Genomic DNA, 22,236 nt, shown 5'->3' with positions numbered 1-22,236 from the left:
GAACCCTTGGGGTCCCAGGACTCCTGTGGGAGAATCCAAGAGAGGAAACAATTTTTCATAGTAATACTAGGAATTTTTCATTTTCTCTATGATTCTCTCACAAAAGTTCACCGGAGTGCTTCATGGCTCCAGGCTGTGTGGCTGCAAGAACGCAGAAGCAGCTAGGATATATCAGCTGCCTGGCTTGAAGCCAGGCATAAAAAAAGATTTGCAAAAACAGTGACACTTTTCACATTAAAATTTAAGTTCTGAAAAAACATGGTTACATTTTATTTTAAGTTTTTTTATTTATATTAACACATTTTTTAATCACCATGCTAAAGGAGTCATAATCATACATTTAATTTCTACTTTTTAATTTCGACTACAGCAATATCAAAATTTCACATATTACAAACATTGTCAAGATCCATAGTTGGCTTCGTCAAAGGCTTTCTAGCCCATTTCAATTCTTCATTCATAGTAAGTTAAGTCAGCTGGGGCATTGGTGGTGCATGCCTTTAATCCCAGCACTCGGGAGACAGAAGCAGGTGGATCTCTGAGTTCGAGGCCAGCCTGGTCTCCAGAGGGAGTGCCAGGATAGGCTCCAAAGCTACACAGAGAAACCCTGTCTTGATAAACAAAACAAAAACAAAACAAAACAAAAACATAGTAAGTCTTTAACCCTAGCAAACTTCCTTGGGTCCTTTCGAATAAGGAAGACAATATCTGCAACTTGCACTCGACCCTATCTCCAATTGACATTGCCTTGCGGGTCATTTCAGTAATGAACTCTATGACAAGGTTTTCAAGAATATCCACTGACTCAATGTAAGGATTCTGGTATTCCCCAAACTCATACATCATACATAATCATAATTCTTTGGAGAAGAGTTTAACTCTTTTCCCCTGTCCATCTTCTGCTCCTCCTCCAATTTCTTCATTTTCCTCCTCAAAGATGGGGTCTTCCTCCTCATCTGCCATGCTAGCTGCCTGCCAGCCTTCTGAGATGACTGAGATGACTAAGAATCTTAAAAAGTTAGTAAGGGAGCTCACTTTCTGCATATATCCATCATTTTGATCAAACTTACTACAACCTTTTGTTTTTAAAGTGTTAGCTGAGAAAGGGGGTAGGGAAAAAAGGGAGGGAGGGGGAGTAGAGCAATGGATGCAGGGGAGAGAGGGAGGGGAGGAGGGGGAGAAAGAAAGGAAGATGGATGCAAGCAAGTCAAGAAAATCCAATAGAGACAGAGGCTCTGATGCATAGTGGACATTTCTCTTACTCATTCTCTGCTGAGCAGCAGGGGAGACCCTGCAAGGGCACAATGGCCTTCCCTCTCTTCTTGCACAGTGGCAGAGCTGTAGGTGACTCCGCCGGGAGAACTAGCTATACTAATACCTGCCACACCTCTGCTCTTCCTGTACTATCACCTAATGTGCACCTCCTGTTGGCAGTTTCTGCCAGCCATAGTGGAAGCATCCTAACTGACAATCTAACCACATTAATTTAGGAAAATTAGTTAACTTTTTCTTGTCTCAATTGTGTGTGTGTGTGTGTGTGTGTGTGTGTGTGTGTGTGTGTGTGTGTGTGTGTGTTTGGGTGTTTTGCTTCATGTATGTCTGTGTACCACGTGCTTGGTTCTAGAAGAGTCTGGATGAGGGTGTCTGATACCCTAGAACTGGAGTTATAGTTGTGAGCCTGTACATGGGTGCTTGCAATCAAACCCAGTCCTGGAAGAGCAGCCAGTTCTCAATGAGCCATCATCTCTCCAGCATGTCCCAGTTTCTTCTTATGGATAGCAACAGTACATAGTCCATAGGATCATTGATAGACTTGAGTGTATTAATCTTAGAATCACTTTGGTGTCATGTTTGATGTACAGTGAGCCCTCAAGGAATAGTGTTGATATTGGTGGTAAGGGGGAGCTATTATTATACTGCTACTGTCATCAGGTTTCTTTTGTTCTCTCTCCCTCTCTCTATTTCTTTGAGAAAGGGTCTCTCTATTATGTAGCTCTGGCTGTCCTGGAACTTACTATGTAAACCAGGGTGGCCTCTACCTCAAAAAGATCCACCTGTCTCTGTCCACAAGTGCTGGGACTAAAGGCATGTACCACCACTGCATGGTTGACTGTCAGGTTTTCAAACATCAAAATTTGTTCATCATATTTGAAGAAAACTATGAAAGCACAGTGGTATTCAACTATGAAAAGCTAATTTGAGATTTAAAATTTAATGCTCAAAATAATGATTTTCAATTAATCCCACCAAGTTCTCAATTGTGCTTCCATGAACGTCAATATTAGGATCACAAACCTTATTTTCAGCAGTAGCTAGACAGAAATGAAACATCAGATTTTAATTAAAATTTCTGATTTCTTTTTCCCCCAGAAGAAACTGTGTTTTAGATTTAGTTTAATTCAGTTTAGGTGCTTACGTGTTTTCCTCACTGGCACTTTGTTCTGGAAATCCCCACAGGCCCTTCTTATCCCTTGCACATTCTTTTAGGAGATGCCAAGAAGGAGAAGTCTTTCTGCTGACCCCTTCTAAGTTATGTTTTCAGAGAGTGACACCTTGAAAAATGAGGTCACATCTTCCCCCTAGCCGGAAGCAATCTTGTTACTTATATAAACATGGTGGCCAGGCTGGAGAGATGCTTGACAGATAAAAATGCTTGATGGTCTTACTGAGGACCCTGGTTTGGGTCCCAGCACCCATTACGGCTAACAACCATCAGTAACTTCAGCTCCAGGGAAGTTGGCTGGTAGGCTCACACGGTTTGGCAAACCCATCCAGAAGTGATCATGAATGATAGTTAAGAAAGGAGATTCTCCAATGTTAACATTTGGAGCAATTCTTTGCATCTTTCTGAGTGAAGATGCCTCCGAATTTTCCCAAGATCAGTGGTAAAACATAGCAGCCAAAACAACAAAAAGATCTCCTGGTTCTGTAAAGAGTCTTGGTCTGACTGCACCTTTTAGTGTTCCTTAGCCAGTGGGCAAGCTATCCCTGCAGACCAGTGCTGCTTACAACCTCTGCCAAGTCTCTTTGCCACCTTAGCCTGAAACTTGAGTGCCTCTCATGCTGTCTCCAAGTAGGTATTTATCTCAGTCTTCAGCGTTTGGGGGCATTCTAAATTGTCTAAACCCTGGGTGCTACATCAATGAAACAGATAGAACTGAACGTACTGTTTCTCTGTAGTTTGCACTTTGTATGTTTAACAGACCTCTGTTTGCTCTTCTAGTCTAGAGCTGTAATCCTTTACCCTCCCCCCAGTGCTAAGTGGCTTCTTTTCTCTATTCAACTTCATTTTCCCTTAGGCTTGACATTTGTGTTTTTTATTCCTTCTTATTTTAGGCAAAACATTTTTGAGTGTTAAGTTTATAGAATGTAGATAATTTTGTGTGTGTGTGTATAATTTTATTATCGATATATTTCTTCAGGTTATGATTTAGAAACAGCATAGGATGGTTGGCTATTCCTACTGTTACTATAATAGGACAATGATAAAATATATAATTTTACAGATAAACCTTCTGGAGTGTTTAAAACAATACACCTATTTATAGAGTAACTTGCCCCAGAGGCTTTGTGAAGATGTATGCTTTAATCTACACCTTTTCTTCTTCCAGTGATTTTTCAACATCTTGTTTCAAAAATTCGGAAACTGGGGTCTAACAAAGGTAAACAACTCATTTAAAATTGTAAGGCAGGGGTCGGGGACAGATCTAGTTTGTAAGGTCCCCCTACCCTGGTCTTAACTTTTTGTATGGTTGGTTTAGAAAGGTCTGGTTCACCCAGAACCTAAATAAAATATGAAGGTTCATTCTTCAGCTTCTCCTCAGATTTGAAGGAGTTCTAATTTTAGATGCTAACTGAACTGCCTAGAACGGAAGCCCACATTCCAAGACCTTAGCTAAGTGGTTCCTACACAGTCCTTATTTATAGTCTGTGCAATTCTCCTCAATAATAGGTTGCTCATTATGCATAAAGCATGGTCTCGGGAGATAACAATTATGTTTAATAAATTAGACACAAAATTAATATGCTAACTTACACAAGCAGACCCATGAATATTTATTAATAGACTGCAGCAACACGTCCCACTGAGCCCTGGAATAGTCCGTCCTAACAAATGCCAGTTAATGAATTAGTCAATGAAGATGACATTAGAGGTGCTAAATTTTCACTGTGGTGAATGGCTCAATGTTATTTAAGGAAAATATTCTTTTATTGTTTTTTGTTTCAAAGATATATATGCACACACATATATATGTATGTATATATATATATACATATATATATACTTATGTATGTATATATATATATACATATGTTTCCTGACTGATCTCATCAAATCTCATAGTTTACTTAACACAGCATCTTTTTACAAATTACTTCCAAATTGATACATCAAGCTGGACCTCTCTTCCAACATTTAGACCTTACTACTGAACTGCTTAAATAGATGTTTACCAGTCACTGCTGACATTCTGTATCCCAAGGTGAGGATATCACATGACCCCCATCCTGTTCCTCATGTTCCCTTTCCCAACAAAGTTAATGGCAACCCCGTTTTTCCAGCTACTCAGGTCAGAAACCTTGGAGCCTGTCCTATGCATGGCAGTCAATCAGTTAACTCAACCAATCCCCTTTTTAATGAGCAGCTAGAATCTGACAACATCTTCAGCACCTCCAAGGACTACCTCCTGTTCCCCAAGACCACCTTCCTCCATGCAAATGTTATTTGCTTGTGTGTGAGCACATGAATGGGTGCACCCATGTACTTGTCTACAGGTATATGCATGTGGAAGCCAGAATTCAATGTTGACTGTCTTTCTCTATTGTGTTCCTCCTTAGTTTTTGGAATGGGACTGCTTGATGAATTCAGGTTTCAAGCTGTATCAGCTAGACTGGCTGGCAGTGAGCACCTGGAACCCACCTTCCCCTTCTCCCTGTGCTAGGTTTCCAATTTTGCTTCATCAAGCCCAGCTTTGTACATGGCTGGAGATACAAACTCAGACCTTCATAGCAAGTGCTTTACCCAGGCCCCATGGCCATCCTCCTTGATAGATATTGTAAAAGTCTGCTAACTGGTTTCCCCACTTGTGCCTGTGTCCTTGCTATAGTCTATTATCAAAACAGCAGAACAATCCCATAGATATTTAAGTCAGAGAATATTAGCACTTGGGTCAATTGGCTTCCCACCTCTTTTGAAATAAAGGCTGAAGTCTTTGGCCATATGTCTTCTGCCCCACCCCATTCTCTTTATGTGATAGCCATATTGGCTTCCTTGCTATTCCTATTTCCAGACTCCCTACATTCCACTTCTTGTTCTCTCAGTCAGGATTTTTGGCACCAGATATATCGGGATATATCTGTCTGGCTCCTCCCTGCAGTTTTCTTCTTAATGTCATCACAGTGAAGCCTTTCCTGACAGCCACATCTAAAATTACAATTCCACCTTTCCACTTGGTGACTTGGGGATGTGTAACATGCACACACATTTTCCCCTGCTACCCTTTGCTTCTGTTTCTTCTTTCACGTGGAAATGCTGTCTGACTCATTACATAGTTACTGACTTAACCACTTTACCATTGGTCCCTAACCAGAATGTCTACTTCACCAAGGCTGTCTTTATGTGAACTGCTGTTTACCCAGGCCTAACGAAACAATGCTCAGATCCCTGGGCACTGCAGTATTCAGTTTCTCCCACTCATTTCAGAGCTGCAACCTGGATCCCTGAGCCTTTGTGTGGAGGAAAATTATTATGGGCATTAGTGGTTCCTTGGTTCAAATTAAGGTGTGTTAGTACCCTTGGGTTCCTTGAGTCTGGCTGGAATGTTTTGTTGGGGACTTATTCCACTGTGGAATGTCAAGGAATCCAGAAGAGAAAGGGACTCTTAGGAACAGATTAGACACAGCATTCCACTGATGTCTGCCAGGAGCTGTCTCCATCTAAGTCAGGACCTGGGGTTAAGCAGAATTGGAACCCAGACCGAGTCTGAGCTTTTAGCCTATGGTTTACTTAAGAAATCAAAGGCCCCAAGGCTGTGGGCCTGTTCTGAGGCATGTGGGCACAGTGGGCTATGTACTTTCTACAGCTTTATCAGGATCTGTGTGCACCCTGACTCAGTTTGACCAACATACCTATTATTTAATACAGTTGCACTAGGGAGGCTGAGCTCAGCAGGACTGTGTCACAGGGTCAGGTCCACTATTAGATTGGTCCAGCCATAGTCATCCCCACTTTCAACATGGAGCTGCTACCTTGGTGTTGGGCTTGCCTGGAACCAACTGCCTGGTTCCCTGAGGCCTCTGCCTATGGAATTATATCTTATAGCAGTTAATCCAAGGCTATGTGCTTACTACTTTGAAAAAGTGTTTTAAGGAAAATGTTTTGTTTTGTTTCTCTCAGAAATGTCAACTCTACATTATCCAAATAACAATAGTAGGGCTTAGGACTAATGATCCCAAGGAGGAATGAAACCCTAGGACCCTGACATAATGACTCCGTTTGCAAAGGCATATGGCCTGCTGTCTCTGTGTGTTTGAGGGTGCTCTGGTTCTAAGAAAACCCATATAAGTGTCTTAATTTCCAAAGCGATGGCTTCCAGAGGTGGGGGTCAAGAGAGGTGAGTGGGTCCTGATGTGGGAGCCTTAGAAACAAGACTTTACCCTTATAAAAAGCCAGGGTGGTGGTGATAGAGAGTAGGGAAGTTGAGAGACAGCTCCCGCGCTGGTCCCACTAGAGGATACAGTAAGAACGTGTTTATGGGAAAGGATCACCAGACAACAAATCAGTGTGTCCATTTCTTGGACTTCCAGCCTTAGAATTGCCGAAGAAATCGGTGTTTAAAAACTGGAGTCCTGGTATTTTCTTAAAGCATCCTTGTGCCATTTCTGTCTGTCTTCTAGACTGTACCTAGGTGAATATATTTAACATGCCCTGTGGTCAGTGATGAATAGGCATAGTTGGCCACAGTCCTATTTCCCAGCTGAGATAACAGAGGCTAACCATCTAAGTTACCTTAATGTCACCTGGGGAGACATTAAGCCGAACTGGAACCCAGACCGAGTCTGTGCTTTTAGCCTATGGTTTACTTTAGAAATCAAAGGCCACAAGGTTGCGGGCCTGCTCTGGGACACGTGGGCACAGGGGCAGGTCACCTGGGGTTGAATCGGAATTGTTCAATAACCCCCTCGAGGTTATTGAGAATCTTCCGGCATCCTTGGGTCTTCAACTTCGCCCTCTCCTCCCAATTCTCATTCTCAGCCTCCGCCATGACCGCTGGGCCGTGCAGCCACCACCTAACTGCTTGTTCTGAGCTCTGAGAGTCTGAATTCCAAAGCTAGCGTCCGTTGCTATGGTGACTCCCAGAGAAACCTGAGAATGGTGGGTGTGGATCGGGGGCGGGGCGGAGAGCGGGAGGGGGTGGGGTGGGTGAGGTGCTTGGCCTGCTCCGGAAGTGCCCCTCTGTTCCGCCATGCCACCTGACCCAGCAAGCATACACCTTGTGGCAAAGCACACCCCGCCCCCCCCACCGCCCCTAGATGCCCACAAACCAACCCGCTCCTAAAATGTCTTCAAGCAAAGCTGCACCCTGTAAATAACTCTGCTGCGGCCCACACGCCTCCGGACCCTTTCCGCTTCCTTCACCCCCAAGGTTCTGAGCTCAGCCTCCTTCCTGGTGGAACTTAAATTTGCTAAGTCAACGCCCCGCCCACGTGTCTGTCAGACCCGTAGCTTGCTTAACTCTCTATTGCTCGGCCTGCTACCAAGTGTCACCCTCTGGGAAGATGGAAAGTAGTGACCCCATCTATTGGCTATGTTCATGACATAAAGAAGCCAGGCTGTCAGCAATACCACAAGAGAGCAGGTGGCCTGATAAAATACTGACACTGTCACCTGAACACACACACCAGGAGTGTTGCTGAGTAAAGCTTTTCTTTGCAGAGATTAAACAAGCCTACATCCTTATTTAATATAAAGGTCAGAATGTAAGGCATGGCAATTTACAGTGTATCATGTGGTGGGGAATTCAATTCACTATCTACCAGTATTAAGAGAGGCTATTTTGAGTGGTGAAGCTATCACTCATTCTCAACTGTGACAACAGCTGACAAGGGACACTTAAGCTCAGGGTGTCATCACTTTGTTTTAGAACTAAGTGTTCTTCATCTTCCTTTCACTATATTGTTTACAGAGTTACTGGTTTTTGTTTTGTTCTTTTTTCTTTCTTCTCTCCCCTCTAATTAGCTTGGTGTTAGGAGTGTAAAACAGAGAAGGACATTTACTGTAGCACTTCCATTATCTTTAAATTTTTAAAAACGTGGTGTGTGTGTGTGTGTGTGTGTGTGTGTGTGTGTGTGTGTGTGTGTGTGTCCAGAAGAGGACAATGTATCAGCTGGAGCTGGAGCTGGAGTTTCAGACCATTGTGATTTGCCTTTTGGCTACTAGGTACCAAATCCCTGGTACCTAGTGCTCTTAATAGCTGAGCCATGTCTCCAGCCCCATCACTCTTTTATATTTACACAGAGAGTAATCATGATCCCATGCTCATGATCCCAACATACTGGATACAGGCAGAAGACAAGAGATACAGAGTTTAGGGTCACATTAGACTATGCCTTAGTCCCTATCTCAAAACACAAGGGAAAAAAATGGAAGAAAAGAAAAGAGGGAGGGAAGAAGCATATAAAATGTTAAACAAGAATTGTTTTCCTTGGGGGAGAGGGTTACTTTTACTCTTCTAAATTTTTTTTTTCACACTAACTTCTAGGACTGGGCATGTAGCCCTGGGGTGATATATTGTTTATGGTTTATTAAAGCTACTGAAGATCAAAATAGCAAAGCAACCATACTAGTTATCCATAGAAGTCAGGCACATACCTTTAATCCCAGGACTCAGGAGACAAAGGCAGATGAATCTCTCTGAGTTCAAGGCCACCCAGGACTACATGAGACTGAATCAGTCTAAAAGAGTAACAGAGCTCAGGCCTTTAATTCCAGTATTATAGAGATGTAAAAGATAGAAGCGGGGTTTTCAGTAGTCAGATTTAGGATTATTCTTCAGGCACGCTGAGGAGAGGCAGCAGTCTGGGGCTTGGTGACAAGATCAACCCTTTCAGCCTGAAGTAGACCTGAGAACTAGTGGCTTGGCTGCTTTGTTTTTCTGATCTTCAGCTTGAAGCTTGATTCCCAGTATCTGTCTCTGGGTTTTTTATTTATCATGTTGTTTAGTTCAGCGGTAGAGTGCATTGCATGCACAAGTTCTTGAGTTCAAACCCTGACACTGCATAAAATGGGTATGGTGGTACATGCTCATAATACCAGCAGTCTAGAGGCAAGAGGATCAGAGGTTCAAGGTCATTCTTCCTACATAGGGGGTTCAGGTCCTATGTTAAAAAAAATCCAACTTCAAAACACTTCAACATAACTTAGGAAACTTTTATTATATAAAATTATTTTTAATGTAGATATCTATAATACATTGCCATTTTCTTCACCATACATGTTCTTTTTTTTTTTAAGATTAAATTAGAACAGAGCCAAGATAGTATAATGAGTTTGACAAGCCCTTGGCTATTTGGCTCAGGTAATTATAAATGATATTTTGATACTGACGCAAGATCTCACAGTTGAGCCCATGAGTCATTGGTCAGGGCTTCGTGGCATTTGTTGGTCAGGCTGCATAGTTACGCCATCCCCCAGAAACATGAACCAAGCAAAACATCTTTATTGGAACTTTGCAACAGCCTATCAAGAAGATTCAATTTTCAGCATTCAAGGCACTAAGGAATGAGTTTGAAACTATGAGCAATATAACCTTTCTTGTCAGCCACCTGTGTTTAATCTCTGAGTGCTCTGGTTTATACAACTGTTCATTTCAGATCACAATCTCACCTACAGTGAGGAGACTTGGCACAGGCAGAGTTTGTCATATTGAAGCCAGTGTTCTTTCATCAGATGTGGAATTCATTGATGGTTATTAGTGGAGAAAGTTCATGGACTCAAGGGTAAACATTGAAAATATAGACTCGAAACTCACTTTTGAATACTGTTGTGGCCCAGCATGTCTCAGCCCCAAGCCACTGTAACCATGAGGTTTGGCCTGAGTGGGGGAGCGTGGACTTGGAAACTCCTAGCAGCCCAACAGCGATAAAGACCAAACACAGGCATCTTGTCATCTTTAGAGAGCTCTCAGTTCCATGCTGTAAAGCTGGAGTCTCTTGTTTATTCCGCATCTTTCTGGATGTTTCCTAACCATGCTTCCCAGACCCAGCCATTTCTCTCTCCTCTAGTGACTCCTCTGCCTGATTGCTCCTAACTCTCTCTGTCCTCTCTTGTTATTCAGACACCTCACCCTCCGCCCAGGTGCAGGCCTACTCAAATGCTTAGTTCTGTAGTGATGCAAACTCGGGGACATTCTCCACTGAGACCATGCTATTCAATAGCAAATCAGTTAGTATCCTCTATTCAACTGGAACTGCTGGAAATTTCCTAATGGAATTTTCCTGGTCCCCGACAGAATATTGGGCTCATTTATTTAACATTCCCAAGCTTCTGGTGTTTGATTAAAATTTAATTTATGTTTTTATTAAGCTATACATTTTCCCACTCCCCTTCCCTCCTCTCTTCTTCCATCCACACCCTCAATTTACTTAGGAAATCTTGTGTTATTCCTCTTCCTAGGTAGGTCCATGTATGTCTCTCTTAGGGTCTTCTTTGTTACCTAGCTTCTCTGGGGTTGTGGCCTGTAGGCTGGTTGTCCTTTGCTTTATGTCTAATACCCACTTATGAGTGAGTACATATTATATTTGTCTTTCTAGGCTTCTGGTGTTTTATCAGCAAAAGCTGGATAATAAACCTTTCTCAACAGGCAGTTGGGCATAAACTATAAAGTGGGAAGAACTCACAGCCCACATAGCACACTGCAAAACAGACCCCAGCCAGGCTCTACAAATGGTACCTTCTCCCTCCCCAAACCACCCCCGAAGAATACAAGTGCAGCATCCAAAGTTTTCAGCTTTCTGAAAGTTGAACCTTTCAAAAGCTAGAATGATCCTTCACTTTCTCTGTCAACAGGATTGAGAGCACAACTTAAACACATACATGTGTAAATATACTGTGGCTGCCTATGAAAATGTCACCTGCCAATTATCAAGAGTGATTGCAGCTTAGATTAAGTAGCAGGAGGGTTTGATTAAGAGTCAAGTGGTGGCCCTGAACATGGTAATTTATATATCCCAGTTGGACATTATCAGTTCTGTAACTCTAGTAAAAGCCAAGAGGTTTCAGCTTAGGTTTGTAATTTAAATTCTTTTGAGAGAGTCATGCTATGTGAAGTGCTTATTTTTTCTTTATCACCAACCATAATATGTGATTATGTGGTATGGGCGCTGTTATGTAAACTTGTTTTATGTAACGCTTCACCCCTAAGCAAAGATCTGAAGTAAAGGCTTGGGAAAGGAAACAGTGAAGCCCTAGCCAGCACAAAAAGAGACTAGATCATGTCTTAAACTGTGTTGCAGCAAGTCACTATTACCACTGTAAATATCCATTAATGGCTGTTGAAATGTAAGGGACAATGATAGGTAAGGCAGAGTTTGGGCAGGTGACCTGTGTTACAACTGGGATGCTGGTTGTCAGGTGTCCTTGAGCTAACTTTAAATTAGGGCCTTTGGGAAAGGAAAAAGAGCCAAGTGACAGAATAATGGTGGAACTTTCGGAAGGAAGGACCCTTCAGAAGGAAGGTGTGTGAGCCAAGGGTAATTTAGAGTGGGCCCTTCATCTTGGCTGTTACCTCAGAGCACTGTCATGTGATGCTGTTGCAGTACAGAGGGGGGTGACTGGGACAAATTGAAATCTGGATGGAGTATAATATAGGAACAATCATCATGCCATGGAATTTAATGCCATGGAATACTTAATGCTTTGTAAGATGCATCTTTATTTTACTAGATGCTAAGGAAAAAATATCAGTTACAATAATGCCTTAATGTAGATTAGAAAAATAAGAGTATTAAAGATTCTTACTGTGAGCTCTATCTCATCAGACCCAGAGGGGATTTCTCTTGAGAAGCAGGGCAACCTAGCATTTCCCATAGCTTAAATCATCCCATGGGATCACCATGTTACTTGTTCTTTCCCGCTATCACAAGGCAGCAGGCCAATGACCAAATCATGTTCTCTGGTGTATACATTCCATAAAGACTTAATCTGGGCATTAAATGTGAGATTTTGGGTAAAGCACTAACAAATTTCAGACCCCATACATCAGGTCTAAACTCGGAATCAAGAGGTCCCCTCTAGGTATATCAACTGAGATTTTTATCTGGCAGGCAGCTGGGCTCTCCCATTAACACTCTGTACCTGCAATCAACATATATATATATATATACATATATATATATATATATGTATATATATATATGTGTGTGTGTGTGTGTGTGTGTGTGTGTGTGTGTGTGTATGTGTGTGTGTGTGTGTCTGTCTCAGAGAAGGTCTCACTATATAGCCTTGTTTGTTTGTATAGACTGGGTTGACAGACTCACAGAAATTCCTGCCTCTGCCTCTGAGTGCTGGGACTAAAGTTTCATGCCAATATAATCATAATGGCCTGGCCTAGCTTTAAACTCTTAACACAGAAATGTATTCCTGTGCCAAAACTTGTATTTAGCAATTTTGAGTACTTAGAGGGGGAAGTTACATGGTAGCCACAGTTGTATGAAAGGCAGGCTTGTTGCTGTTGTGATGTTGGTTTTATTGCTTGGAAACCCTTCACTGTGGTGATATTTTTCTTGCACAAATAAAGTCTTTCTGGAGGTCAGTTGGTGCTATCATCAACAGGTCTTCCAGGAATCAACAGTCCAGGGATGGTGGCCCATTAATTGCTATTCAAAGCAGGACGCCCTCACTTTCACTAAGTGGAAGTCCACCTAAAAGGAACTGGTTTTTGTTTTTGTTTGTCTGTGTAGCTAGTTTCTCCAGACTTAAACATTCCCTTCTAGAGGGGTAAGAAGTCTCACAAGACCCGAGAAACTGACTCAAGGTTGATGATCCACAATTTCCTCTCAGTTTCCTTCAAATTACCTGATTTCACTGTGTGTATGTGTTTTTCCTCCCATGGTGCTCTGAGACTTGTATTCATTGTTAACTGAGATCAGAGTTACAATACAAATTAGTAATTTGAAAATGGAAGATTACATTCCTAATGTTCTTTTCCCCAAACTACTAAACAGGCTTCAAACTATAACAGGAGAGCTCATGCCAAGACCTTGTAACACTCTCAAAGTTCTAAGGCCACAAAGGAACATGCTTCTTTGGGACTCTTTGTTACCCATTACCTGGGGAAACAACTAATCTTTACCTTCATCAAACTTCTTCAGAAGACAAAAACGTCCATCCCAAGAAATCTGAGTTTCTTATGAGCACATTAGGTGAGAAGCCACAAGAAATAAGAGCTTTCTCAGTGGTACTGATTTTGCTGTGTAGTAGAGTGCATCCATCTTGTCATCCTTCTATTCTCAGGTCCCTCATCACTGCCTTCCACATGGTAAGAGTTCAGTGAACACTGGTTAAATGTGTGAGTGACAGAAAGTCTTTCAAACAGAATTCAGCCTGGAGATGTGGCTTGGAGCAGAGTGCTCACCTACAAATATCTTCAATTGGATATTGGATCTTCATAAACCCCCAGAATTCAGGAGGTGGAGGCAAGACTATTAGAAGCTTAGAGTCTTTCTTGGCTGTATAGTAAGTTCAAGGCCAGGCTTCAATACATGAGCCTGTCTCAAATAAATAAGATGGAACGAATCACCAATTGCAATTTCCAAACTCTAAATTCCCAGTAGCCGATGTCAGAAAACCAGGTATGGGAACCCTATGGGTTGCTTTCAAGTTAATTAATTGGGAGGGCAAAACTAATTCATGTAAAATGATAGATTCTTCCTAAACAATCTGTATAGCATTCTGCTCAGTCAAGAAAATGCCAAATAGTGATGGGAAGCAGAAGGAAATTTTATCTTAAGAAAGGAGATTCCCTCCAACTGAAAGCCATTTGTAAATGAAGATTGTTTCCTCCAAGGGAGTCTTATTGGGCAAACTAACTAAGGACATGCTGTGTGCCCAGCAGCAGATGAACAACAGAAAATGAACTCAACGACATCTTTGGAGGTTCCTTGTCCTGTAATATCTCTCAAAGTTTTTCCTTTTTAAAAATTTATCTTATTATTTTTATTCTTTATTTTTATTTTATTTATATTTTTCTTTTCTCTTTTAACCCTATAGGTCCTTTACATACATGTTATGGCTTTCAGTTTAGTGTTTTTACAAGATTCCTGAGTATGCAAATAAAAGGGTGTCTGTTTCTTGTACCTTAACTTGGGCTCTTTTCTTTCTGTTTGTTTAGTCCAGGTCTGATGTGTCAGTTTTTTGTTTTATGTTATTATAATTTATGATTATCCCACAGATGCCTGTTTGTTTTCAAAAGAGAGACAGAAAGGGTGTGGGTCCAAATGGGAGGGGAGGGGAGAGGATGGGAGGAGCAGCAGGGAGAATTAAAGGGAGGGGAAGCCATAAACAGGATATATTATGTGATAGAAAAAAATCTATTTTCAATGAAAGGAAAAAATTAGAGAGAGGGGGGAGGGGGAGGGAGGGAGGAAGGGAGGAGGAAAGAAAGAAAGAATTCCTTTATAGGAAACATCTAAGGAATCTTTCATAAAAAGCTACTATAGAGTCAAGGCTAAGCCTGCATATGGATTGGACAGGTAGAAAGGAACAAGGCTCAAGATACACAGGTTTCTTTGTTGCAGCTGTACTGGAAATGGGCCTCCTCACTGGCAAATGGACAGAGACAAGAAACTGTCCCCACTACACCAGCAGCAGCACCACACACACACACACACACTTCATGTGGAGAGCTTTTTCTTTCAATCACAGAGAACTACTAGGATGCAGACTCACACTGCTAGATCACGAGTGTCTTGAGGAAAGGGCCTTGTTTTTCTCTGTGTAAATGGAGAGGCAGTGCATTTACACCACACAAGATGTTTAAAATTGCTTAATTGATGTGGCTTACTATTTTGCTTAAGATCATTAAAGAGGAATTCCCATGATACCTCAAACTTTACATGAACCTGTTTATTAGTAACTTGTAAATGGAAGATTATAGTCCTAATGTTCTTTTCCCCAAATTACTAACAAGGCTTCAAACTGTAATAGGAGAACTCCTGCCAAGACCTTTTAATACTCACAAAGTACTCTGCAACAAAGGAGCATGCTTCTTTGGGACTCTTTGTTACCCTATTACCTGGGGAGAAAATGTGAACCATGTCTGAACTGTTGCCAAGCCAAGAGAGGATTCCCTCATTCAGCTCTTTTCACCTTGAATAATTCATTGGCGCAGTCAAAAAGCCCACACTACGGCTTCCTAGTGTGTCTTAATGAATTCTAATTGTACCTCTCCCTATCTCTACATCAACACTGACCATCTGAAAACTTTTTGGTACAAACTCTTTGGACTCCAAAGCATGATACAGTTTGTGGTTTTAGATTTTGTTTTCATTGGCATCCTAGACAGCTTAGCTGAAGAGAGATTAGTATGTTCAAATTATGGTCTTGGGCCTCTGACATAATCATACTTCCTCTTCCACAGGCTGCCCTTCTAATCACACCCCCAGCAACTCCGGCTCTCAAATGTTCTTATATAATCATGCTGTGATTTGGGGGTGAGCTGGGAAAGTACAGTAATGACCCGCCTTCCTGATAAAGGGCTATTAGTCCATAATTGCTGATTAAGACAAAAGTCAGGCTCTCCCTTACAAAAAGAAGATAGGAATTAATATGAATAAATACGAAACTCATGAACCATTGTATAAAAACAAGGCACAAAATACTTGAGCCCTAAAAGTAAAACCATAAAACCCTATGGAAATGTCTGCAGTTACAATGGGCAAAGAATTTTAAAAAGCACACAGAACATAAAAGAAAAAGAAAAGAAAATGGATACTACATAGGTAAGATTATTAATGGGTTTATTCTTTCCTCTACATTTTCTCAGTGTTGTTTATGTTAGTAGACAAGATTCTCAAAAAAAATCTATCTTCTGCTTCTTCTTTTCCCTTCATATCTAAATAAATAAAATAGTTTAATATATATTTAATATATATAAAATAGTTTAATAAATAAAATAGTTAATAGTAGTTGCCTTTGCTTAAAAACTATCTCAACATGGCAAGGGGGTTTTAGCTCAGTGCTAGAGCACCTGGCCTAACATGTACAAATCCCTAGATTCCATCCTTACCACTACAAAATAGATGAAACAGAGCAAAATTAGATTCCTAGCATACATTCAGGGATGGAGGTTTTATTCCCCTGTCCCTTTGACACTGTCCCCAAGCTTTCTCCATGAGCATAAAACAGCCTTTTTAATCTAAAATCACCTTGAACTGAGACTACCAACTCTGCTATCTTGAAAGCCTTCTGGGAGACAGAGGCTACAAGGACAGCATTAAAAACAAGGGAATTTTCAACTAGATGTCAAACAGCATCATCCTTCCACTTAGGAATTCCTCATTGGCCCTTTTCTCTCTCATGCTCTCAAGCTGCCCGCATCCACACTCTCTCCTAGGGATTATTAGGTACTTTCCTTGGAGAATGCATCACCAGTACTGAATTTCAGAGACTGTGTAGGAGTGAACCTGGTGAACAAGTGTGGAAAAGTCATTCAAGGCACTTGATGAATGACCTAAGGACATGGGTTGGGGGGGGGGCGCACATTGGATGGGACAGGAAGGGGACACATGAAGAGAGGAGGTGAGCTCATTCAGGGAACTGCAGAGGTTGCTCTGCCAGCTAGTACATTTGTAATGGAAGGGCCAGATGTTTTCCTTGGGGCACCTCCACTCTGGAGCATTCTGCTTGCAGTGCAGAGAACAGACTGCATTGTGGTGAGTTTATAAAGACAGCAACTTTGGGTGCTGCCTTTAGTCCAGATGAGAAATTGAGAGGGAGGAACCTAGGGAAAGGCTAGCAGAAAGGGAATGGTGACAGGGTCCATCTTGCAACCATGCTGAAGCTGTGGGAGAGGGTATGAAAAAGATGCAAACATACTAAGCTTAGGGGAACAGGATGGAGTCAGTATCAGCCAGATACTAGAACTGGAAACAGAAGGATGGGTGAAAGACTCGATAGAAACTTACTAGCTGGCAGGATGGAAACCTGCTCAACTTCAGAAAAAGATGGAAAGTGGTTTTCAGAGTAAGGGAGATACCAGATTCCTCACTCAGGTCCATGTTGATCAGATGCCAAAATTTCCATACTTTGGCAGAAATTAGAGATTTATTTTTGGTGAGGATTAGAGACGGGTCTGGATTGGGGATCCAAGACATGGTGGAGGTGATGTCTGTATTTACAAAAGGACAGTCTCCATCAAGGCTGGTAAGATCTCCAGTATAGCCCCTGGCAGGGCTCTGAGAACACTGGAAGACATAAGAACACAGATTGTGCTGGCTAGTTTTATGTCAACTTGACACAAACTAGAGTTATTAGAGAGAAAGGTGCCTCAATTGAGAAAATGACCCCATAAGATGGGACTGAAGGCTGTAGGCAAGCATGCAAGGCATTTTCTTAACTAGTGATTGGTGTGGGAAGGCCCAGCTCACTGTGGGTGCCAACCTTGGCTGGTAGTCCTGGGTCTTATAGGAAAGCAGGCTGAGAAAGCCATGGGGAGCAAACCAGTAACCCTTTATGGCCTCTGTAACAGCTCCTGCCTCCAGGTTTCTGCCATGCTTGAGTTCCTGCTCTGACTTCCTCCAATGATAGACTATATGGCGTGGAAGTGTAAGCCAAATAAATAAACTCTTTCCTCTCTCACTGACTTTTGGTCATGGTGTTTTATCATAGCAATAGTAACTCTATTTGAGACACAGGCTCTGAATTTTCCCTAATAAAATGGCCTCATTGGTGCTTGTCCAGATGGCTTCCATATACCTCTTCTCTCTTCTAGCATAAGAACACACACTGTGACATATAAATAAAGTGTTAAGAATCAACAAAATAGCCTTTCCAGCTGTGACGACCTCCCTACGAGAACATGCCTCTCGAAAAGGATCTCCTTCACCCCTCTCCAGAAGTGGAAAAGAGGAAACACAAGAAAAAGCGCCTGGTGCAGAGCCCCAATTCCTACTTTATGGATGTGAAGTGCCCAGGATGCTATAAAATCACCACGGTCTTTAGCCATGCACAAACGGTAGTCTTGTGTGTTGGCTGCTCCACTGTCCTCTGTCAGCCCACAGGCAGAAAAGCAAGGCTGACAGAAGGATGCTCCTTCAGGAGGAAGCAGCACTGAAAAGCACCTGATTCAAGATGAGTGGGAACCATCCCAATAAACACAACAAAATATTTAGGGAAGGTTAAACAGAATAAACAAAAAATACGAAGGGAAAAGAAAAGCAATCTGACAGAAAAAAGACTATTCACAAATGTTGTAAAAGATCCATCATTAGTGACCCCCCAAGACTCTGCACAAGAACAGAAATCATGCCCTTAGCTGATGCCATGGGAACTGGAGCTGAGAGCTGTCATCTGTTACTTCAGCCCACCAGCTGGAGGTACAGGGTGAAGTCTGAGATCCCTATGTTCATTAATTTAACCAACATTTATGGACAGCTGCTCAGTGCCTGCCCCTATGGTGTTCACAGGGGACCCGGCAGTGACAAGGCAGACAGAGAGCTCATTGTCTAGACCACCATTCACTTTGAATTCCCACAGCACAGTGCATTCCTCAAACCGTCATGACTGCTACAATTTTATTCTGCATCTTGGAAATTCACATTGTATGTTTCATACAGTAGCTCTGGTAAGTCATGGATTAAGAAGAATTCTGAATATGTGCAGTTTTTAGTACTGCCTTTAGAGAAGCAAAGAATCGTCCTTTGCCCTACATGATGCCCATTAGCATCTATAGAGCTGAGTTGGGCTGCGAAAGCACCAAGAGTAAGCCCCCATGTACACTCTGATGGTCATCTTGTGCTAGTTCTAGCCAGCTGGAGTAGTCAGTCGCTTCCTACCTCTGTATTGGAACTAACTTCTTATGACTAATAGATATTAACAGACAACTAGCTTCCACCAACCATTAGGCTACAAATGTCATCATATAGCATCTTAGACCATCAAATTCCATCTTGATGTACCTACTTCTCTGATGTACCCACCGATGTATTTTAAACTTGCCTTGATTTATGACTTTTTATACTATAAAACTTGACGAAACTGCTTCAGTGTTGGAACATAGAACTTAGGGTAATCTACATCTGTATTCATGGACCTTGGTTACTCAAAATGGCTCCAGAATAAACTATCTCTTATGTTCTTTAATGATGGGGAATGTACTACTGTGTATGTTTATCTTATTGATTGTTAAATAAAATACTGAGACAGCAAGTTAGACGGAACTAGGAGTCAAAGAGGATTCTGGGAAATGTAGTAGAGAAGTGCTAATCCAGGCAGGAAGTGGCATAGCAAGGAGACTCATATTTAAGCGAAGGAGAAACAGGAAGGGCCCTCTTTTTTTCCCCTTCCTCCTCCAGCAGCAGGATGTGATCCACCGACAAAGAGGGACGCCAATAAGGCGTCCGATAAGTCTTATAACATATATAGATTTATGATAATTAAGACTGAGCTAGCAGATGAGAATCCTAGTCATTGGCCAAGCGCTTTGAACCCAATACAAGTTTCTGTGTATTCATGTGGCAGTGGGGCTCAGGCAGCTTTTGGCAGAAAGATTTATCGTAACACTTTAACATGAAAACCATGGGTTTTGTGTCAAGAGATCTAAGGGCCAGCTACAATGACAGAACCTGCAGGCAGAACAGATGCAATGCCCAGAACACTATTCATAAAGCTTAAGTAGTATAAGGCATGGAAAACCAGTGTACCCACCCACCTTCAAGAGAACATATTGAACAAATGCTCAGTTAGTATTTTCAAAGAGACTGTGGTTTTGGATATAAGTCTAATTTATGTCCATTTAATGTCCCCTTTGCTTCTGTTACCACCTAGAATTCAGGTCTGGCCATGGCATTCTAAGCTCTGTGTACTTATCAAGCTGCCTCATTGCTCCAAGAATATAGTGCATGAAAAACTTCATCTCGAGGGGCAGCATGCTGTATAAGTATGAATTCTTGATATCATGAATACAAAGGGACTGGCCTGAAATCCCATCCAACTCTTCATCCCATAGCATTCAGTGTTCTGTGTAGGCAACTCTCAGGTCCATGTCTGGTGAGTAGAGTCCCAGGGAAAAGAGGAATTCAATCTGCATTTTCTTCTCTATAGTTTCTGCTTCATAGCCTGGTTGCACTACAGGCCTAACTAACTACCTCTTAAGTCCCACGACCTGAGACCTCATAAGAATGGACAATTGTTCCTACTTTAACCTCTCCCCTCCAGGCTCCATTTATTCACCTCTTAGGACCCTTCCTCTCCCCAATTCCTCCCCCTTTTGTTTGTTTTCAATGATGGGGATGAAACTGAGAACCCTGAGTATGCCAGGTAATGTTCCTCTGCTAAGCCATGTCCCCGCTGCTGGTGGCCATGTCAGAGGAGCAGTAGATGGCACTTGAGCTTCAGGAGTTTGGCCCACCTGAATGCAAGGCACTGATGGGTGAACCTTGGATAGGCAAGGGCCTGAGGGTTTCTGCTCCAGAATGTCTCTTGCTACTGCTGTGCCTTTACATGCTTACTGCTGTCATTTTCTGTGGTATCTGGCACGGTGCAAATGAGTGTGGGGGGGATCCCTAGTGCCTGTTCTACTGGGCATTTTACCTGTGGATTATTATGAAAACAGTTTCCCCTAAAGCTGTACTGTTTAACTGAAGTAGTGATTTTATGCAGTAATATGATTTTATATAGTAATAGTGTTGGTTATTACTACAAAGAAGACGCCTTATTGGCGTCCCTCTTTGTCGGTGGATCACATAATAATATTTTGATGATTAAGGATTTCTAATAAATAAAGTAAGGGTTTATGATAGAGGTTAGTTTGGGGTGAAATTAATGTAGGTAAAGGTAGGAAATAGTGTTGCCATGACCCCTGATAAAGCAGGGGCTGCAGAGGATAGAAAAATAAGAACAAGGAAGTGTCACACAGCTAGGACTTACGAGTTTCTCTTGAGGAGCCATATAGGCTATGGTTTAGGTTAATGATTAAGGAAAACAATTGTCCCAGGAGTTAGATCATGTTCTTCTTGAGATTGGGAAATGTGTTGACAAGTTTCGGTGTGCATCAGAGTTAAAACAAAGCTTTAGACAATTGAGTTCACATACTAGAAAACCAAGAATTAGATGGTTAGTTAAGATAATTGGACTGGACTCCAAAATATAAAAAGTGAAACCTGTAACCTGTTTTTCTGGCAATTATAAAAACAACTGCCTATGTAAACAATTATGGAAGGAAGGCTCCTATAAGAAGCCTAAAGGATAAATGTTTAACTCTATGTGGGTTCTTGGTGATATTTTTTTTTTTTTACCTGTAATATGTAAAACGTTTAATCATGTAAGGGAAATGGGTCTTTTTTTTTTTTGCTTGCATTCATTGTAAACATTCACTTAACAATAGAATTTAGCTACATTGTAATTTTTATGTTGTTTGAAAGATTCTACTGGGGTATATAAGCTATAAGGAGAAAGGGAAACATCAGGGCAGAACAGAACAGAAAAGGAATAGAGCAGAACAGGCAACAGAAAAAATAATAGAATGAAAGAGAACCTTTTATCCCTCAGAAAAGAAGTCTCTGTGTTTTTTTGGCCAACTCTGCCCCTTTTTCGCGGTCTCTCTGCAGTGCACAGTCCCTTCCTCCGCCATCCTACATATCATTTCCAAATGAAGCTGTCCCTGTCTTCATGAGTCTTGCTAGTGTCTTGCCGAGTTCTCTTAAGCTTGTGTCTAATATCCTTCTAGGATAAAACAGTAATTCCTTATGCAGAACACATCACATTTGAGATGCTAGCTGAGAGAGGCCTGCTACCAATGCTGACCTTGGCTAGTTCTGACAACTTGAATTTCAGAGGGCTCCCATCATTTCCGAACTGGTAGAAGCTTTTCTGTATGTTTAAACTGTGTAAACAGGGTGGTTTGTGCTCAATGTCTCTTCTTCCTGGAGTCTAGGATTTGTACACTGTTAAGGAAAAGATGACTATGGCAATAATCCCTCTGTAAAAGCCTTGGGCACTGACTCTGCTCTTCTAATGGA

At 41.7% G+C, this 22,236-nt stretch overlaps 2 protein-coding genes and 1 pseudogene across 2 annotated transcripts in view; 1 reads left to right on the top strand and 2 right to left on the bottom strand.

Annotated features, from left to right (window-relative positions):
• Positions 1-7,265, bottom strand: part of CUNH10orf67 (chromosome unknown C10orf67 homolog) — a 108,281-nt gene extending 101,016 nt beyond the window's left edge. Inside the window, exon 1 of the mRNA XM_035441714.1 lies at positions 7,150-7,265. Within this exon, the coding sequence (XP_035297605.1) occupies positions 7,150-7,265 (116 nt within the window). The remainder of the gene's footprint in view (positions 1-7,149) is intronic.
• LOC100752601 lies at positions 403-963 on the bottom strand (annotated as a pseudogene).
• A 10,794-nt stretch (positions 7,266-18,059) lies between the features above and the next one.
• On the top strand, positions 18,060-18,377 carry LOC100752901 (40S ribosomal protein S27). The gene has a single exon (XM_027405510.2). The coding sequence runs from the start codon at positions 18,078-18,080 to the stop codon at positions 18,330-18,332; it is 255 nt and encodes an 84-aa protein (XP_027261311.1). The 5' UTR covers positions 18,060-18,077; the 3' UTR covers positions 18,333-18,377.
• The last annotated feature ends 3,859 nt before the right edge of the window (positions 18,378-22,236 follow it).

The sequence above is a fragment of the Cricetulus griseus genome, chromosome 3 (genome assembly GCF_003668045.3).
Source record: "Cricetulus griseus strain 17A/GY chromosome 3, alternate assembly CriGri-PICRH-1.0, whole genome shotgun sequence".
In the NCBI taxonomy this organism is placed as follows: Eukaryota; Metazoa; Chordata; class Mammalia; order Rodentia; family Cricetidae; genus Cricetulus; species Cricetulus griseus.
This window is presented reverse-complemented; position numbering and strand designations above follow the sequence as displayed.

Coding starts and splice junctions, on each gene's coding strand:
- LOC100752901 (XM_027405510.2), top strand. CDS start 18,078: ATGCCTCTCGAAAAGGATCTCCTTCACCCCTCTCCAGAAGTGGAAAAG.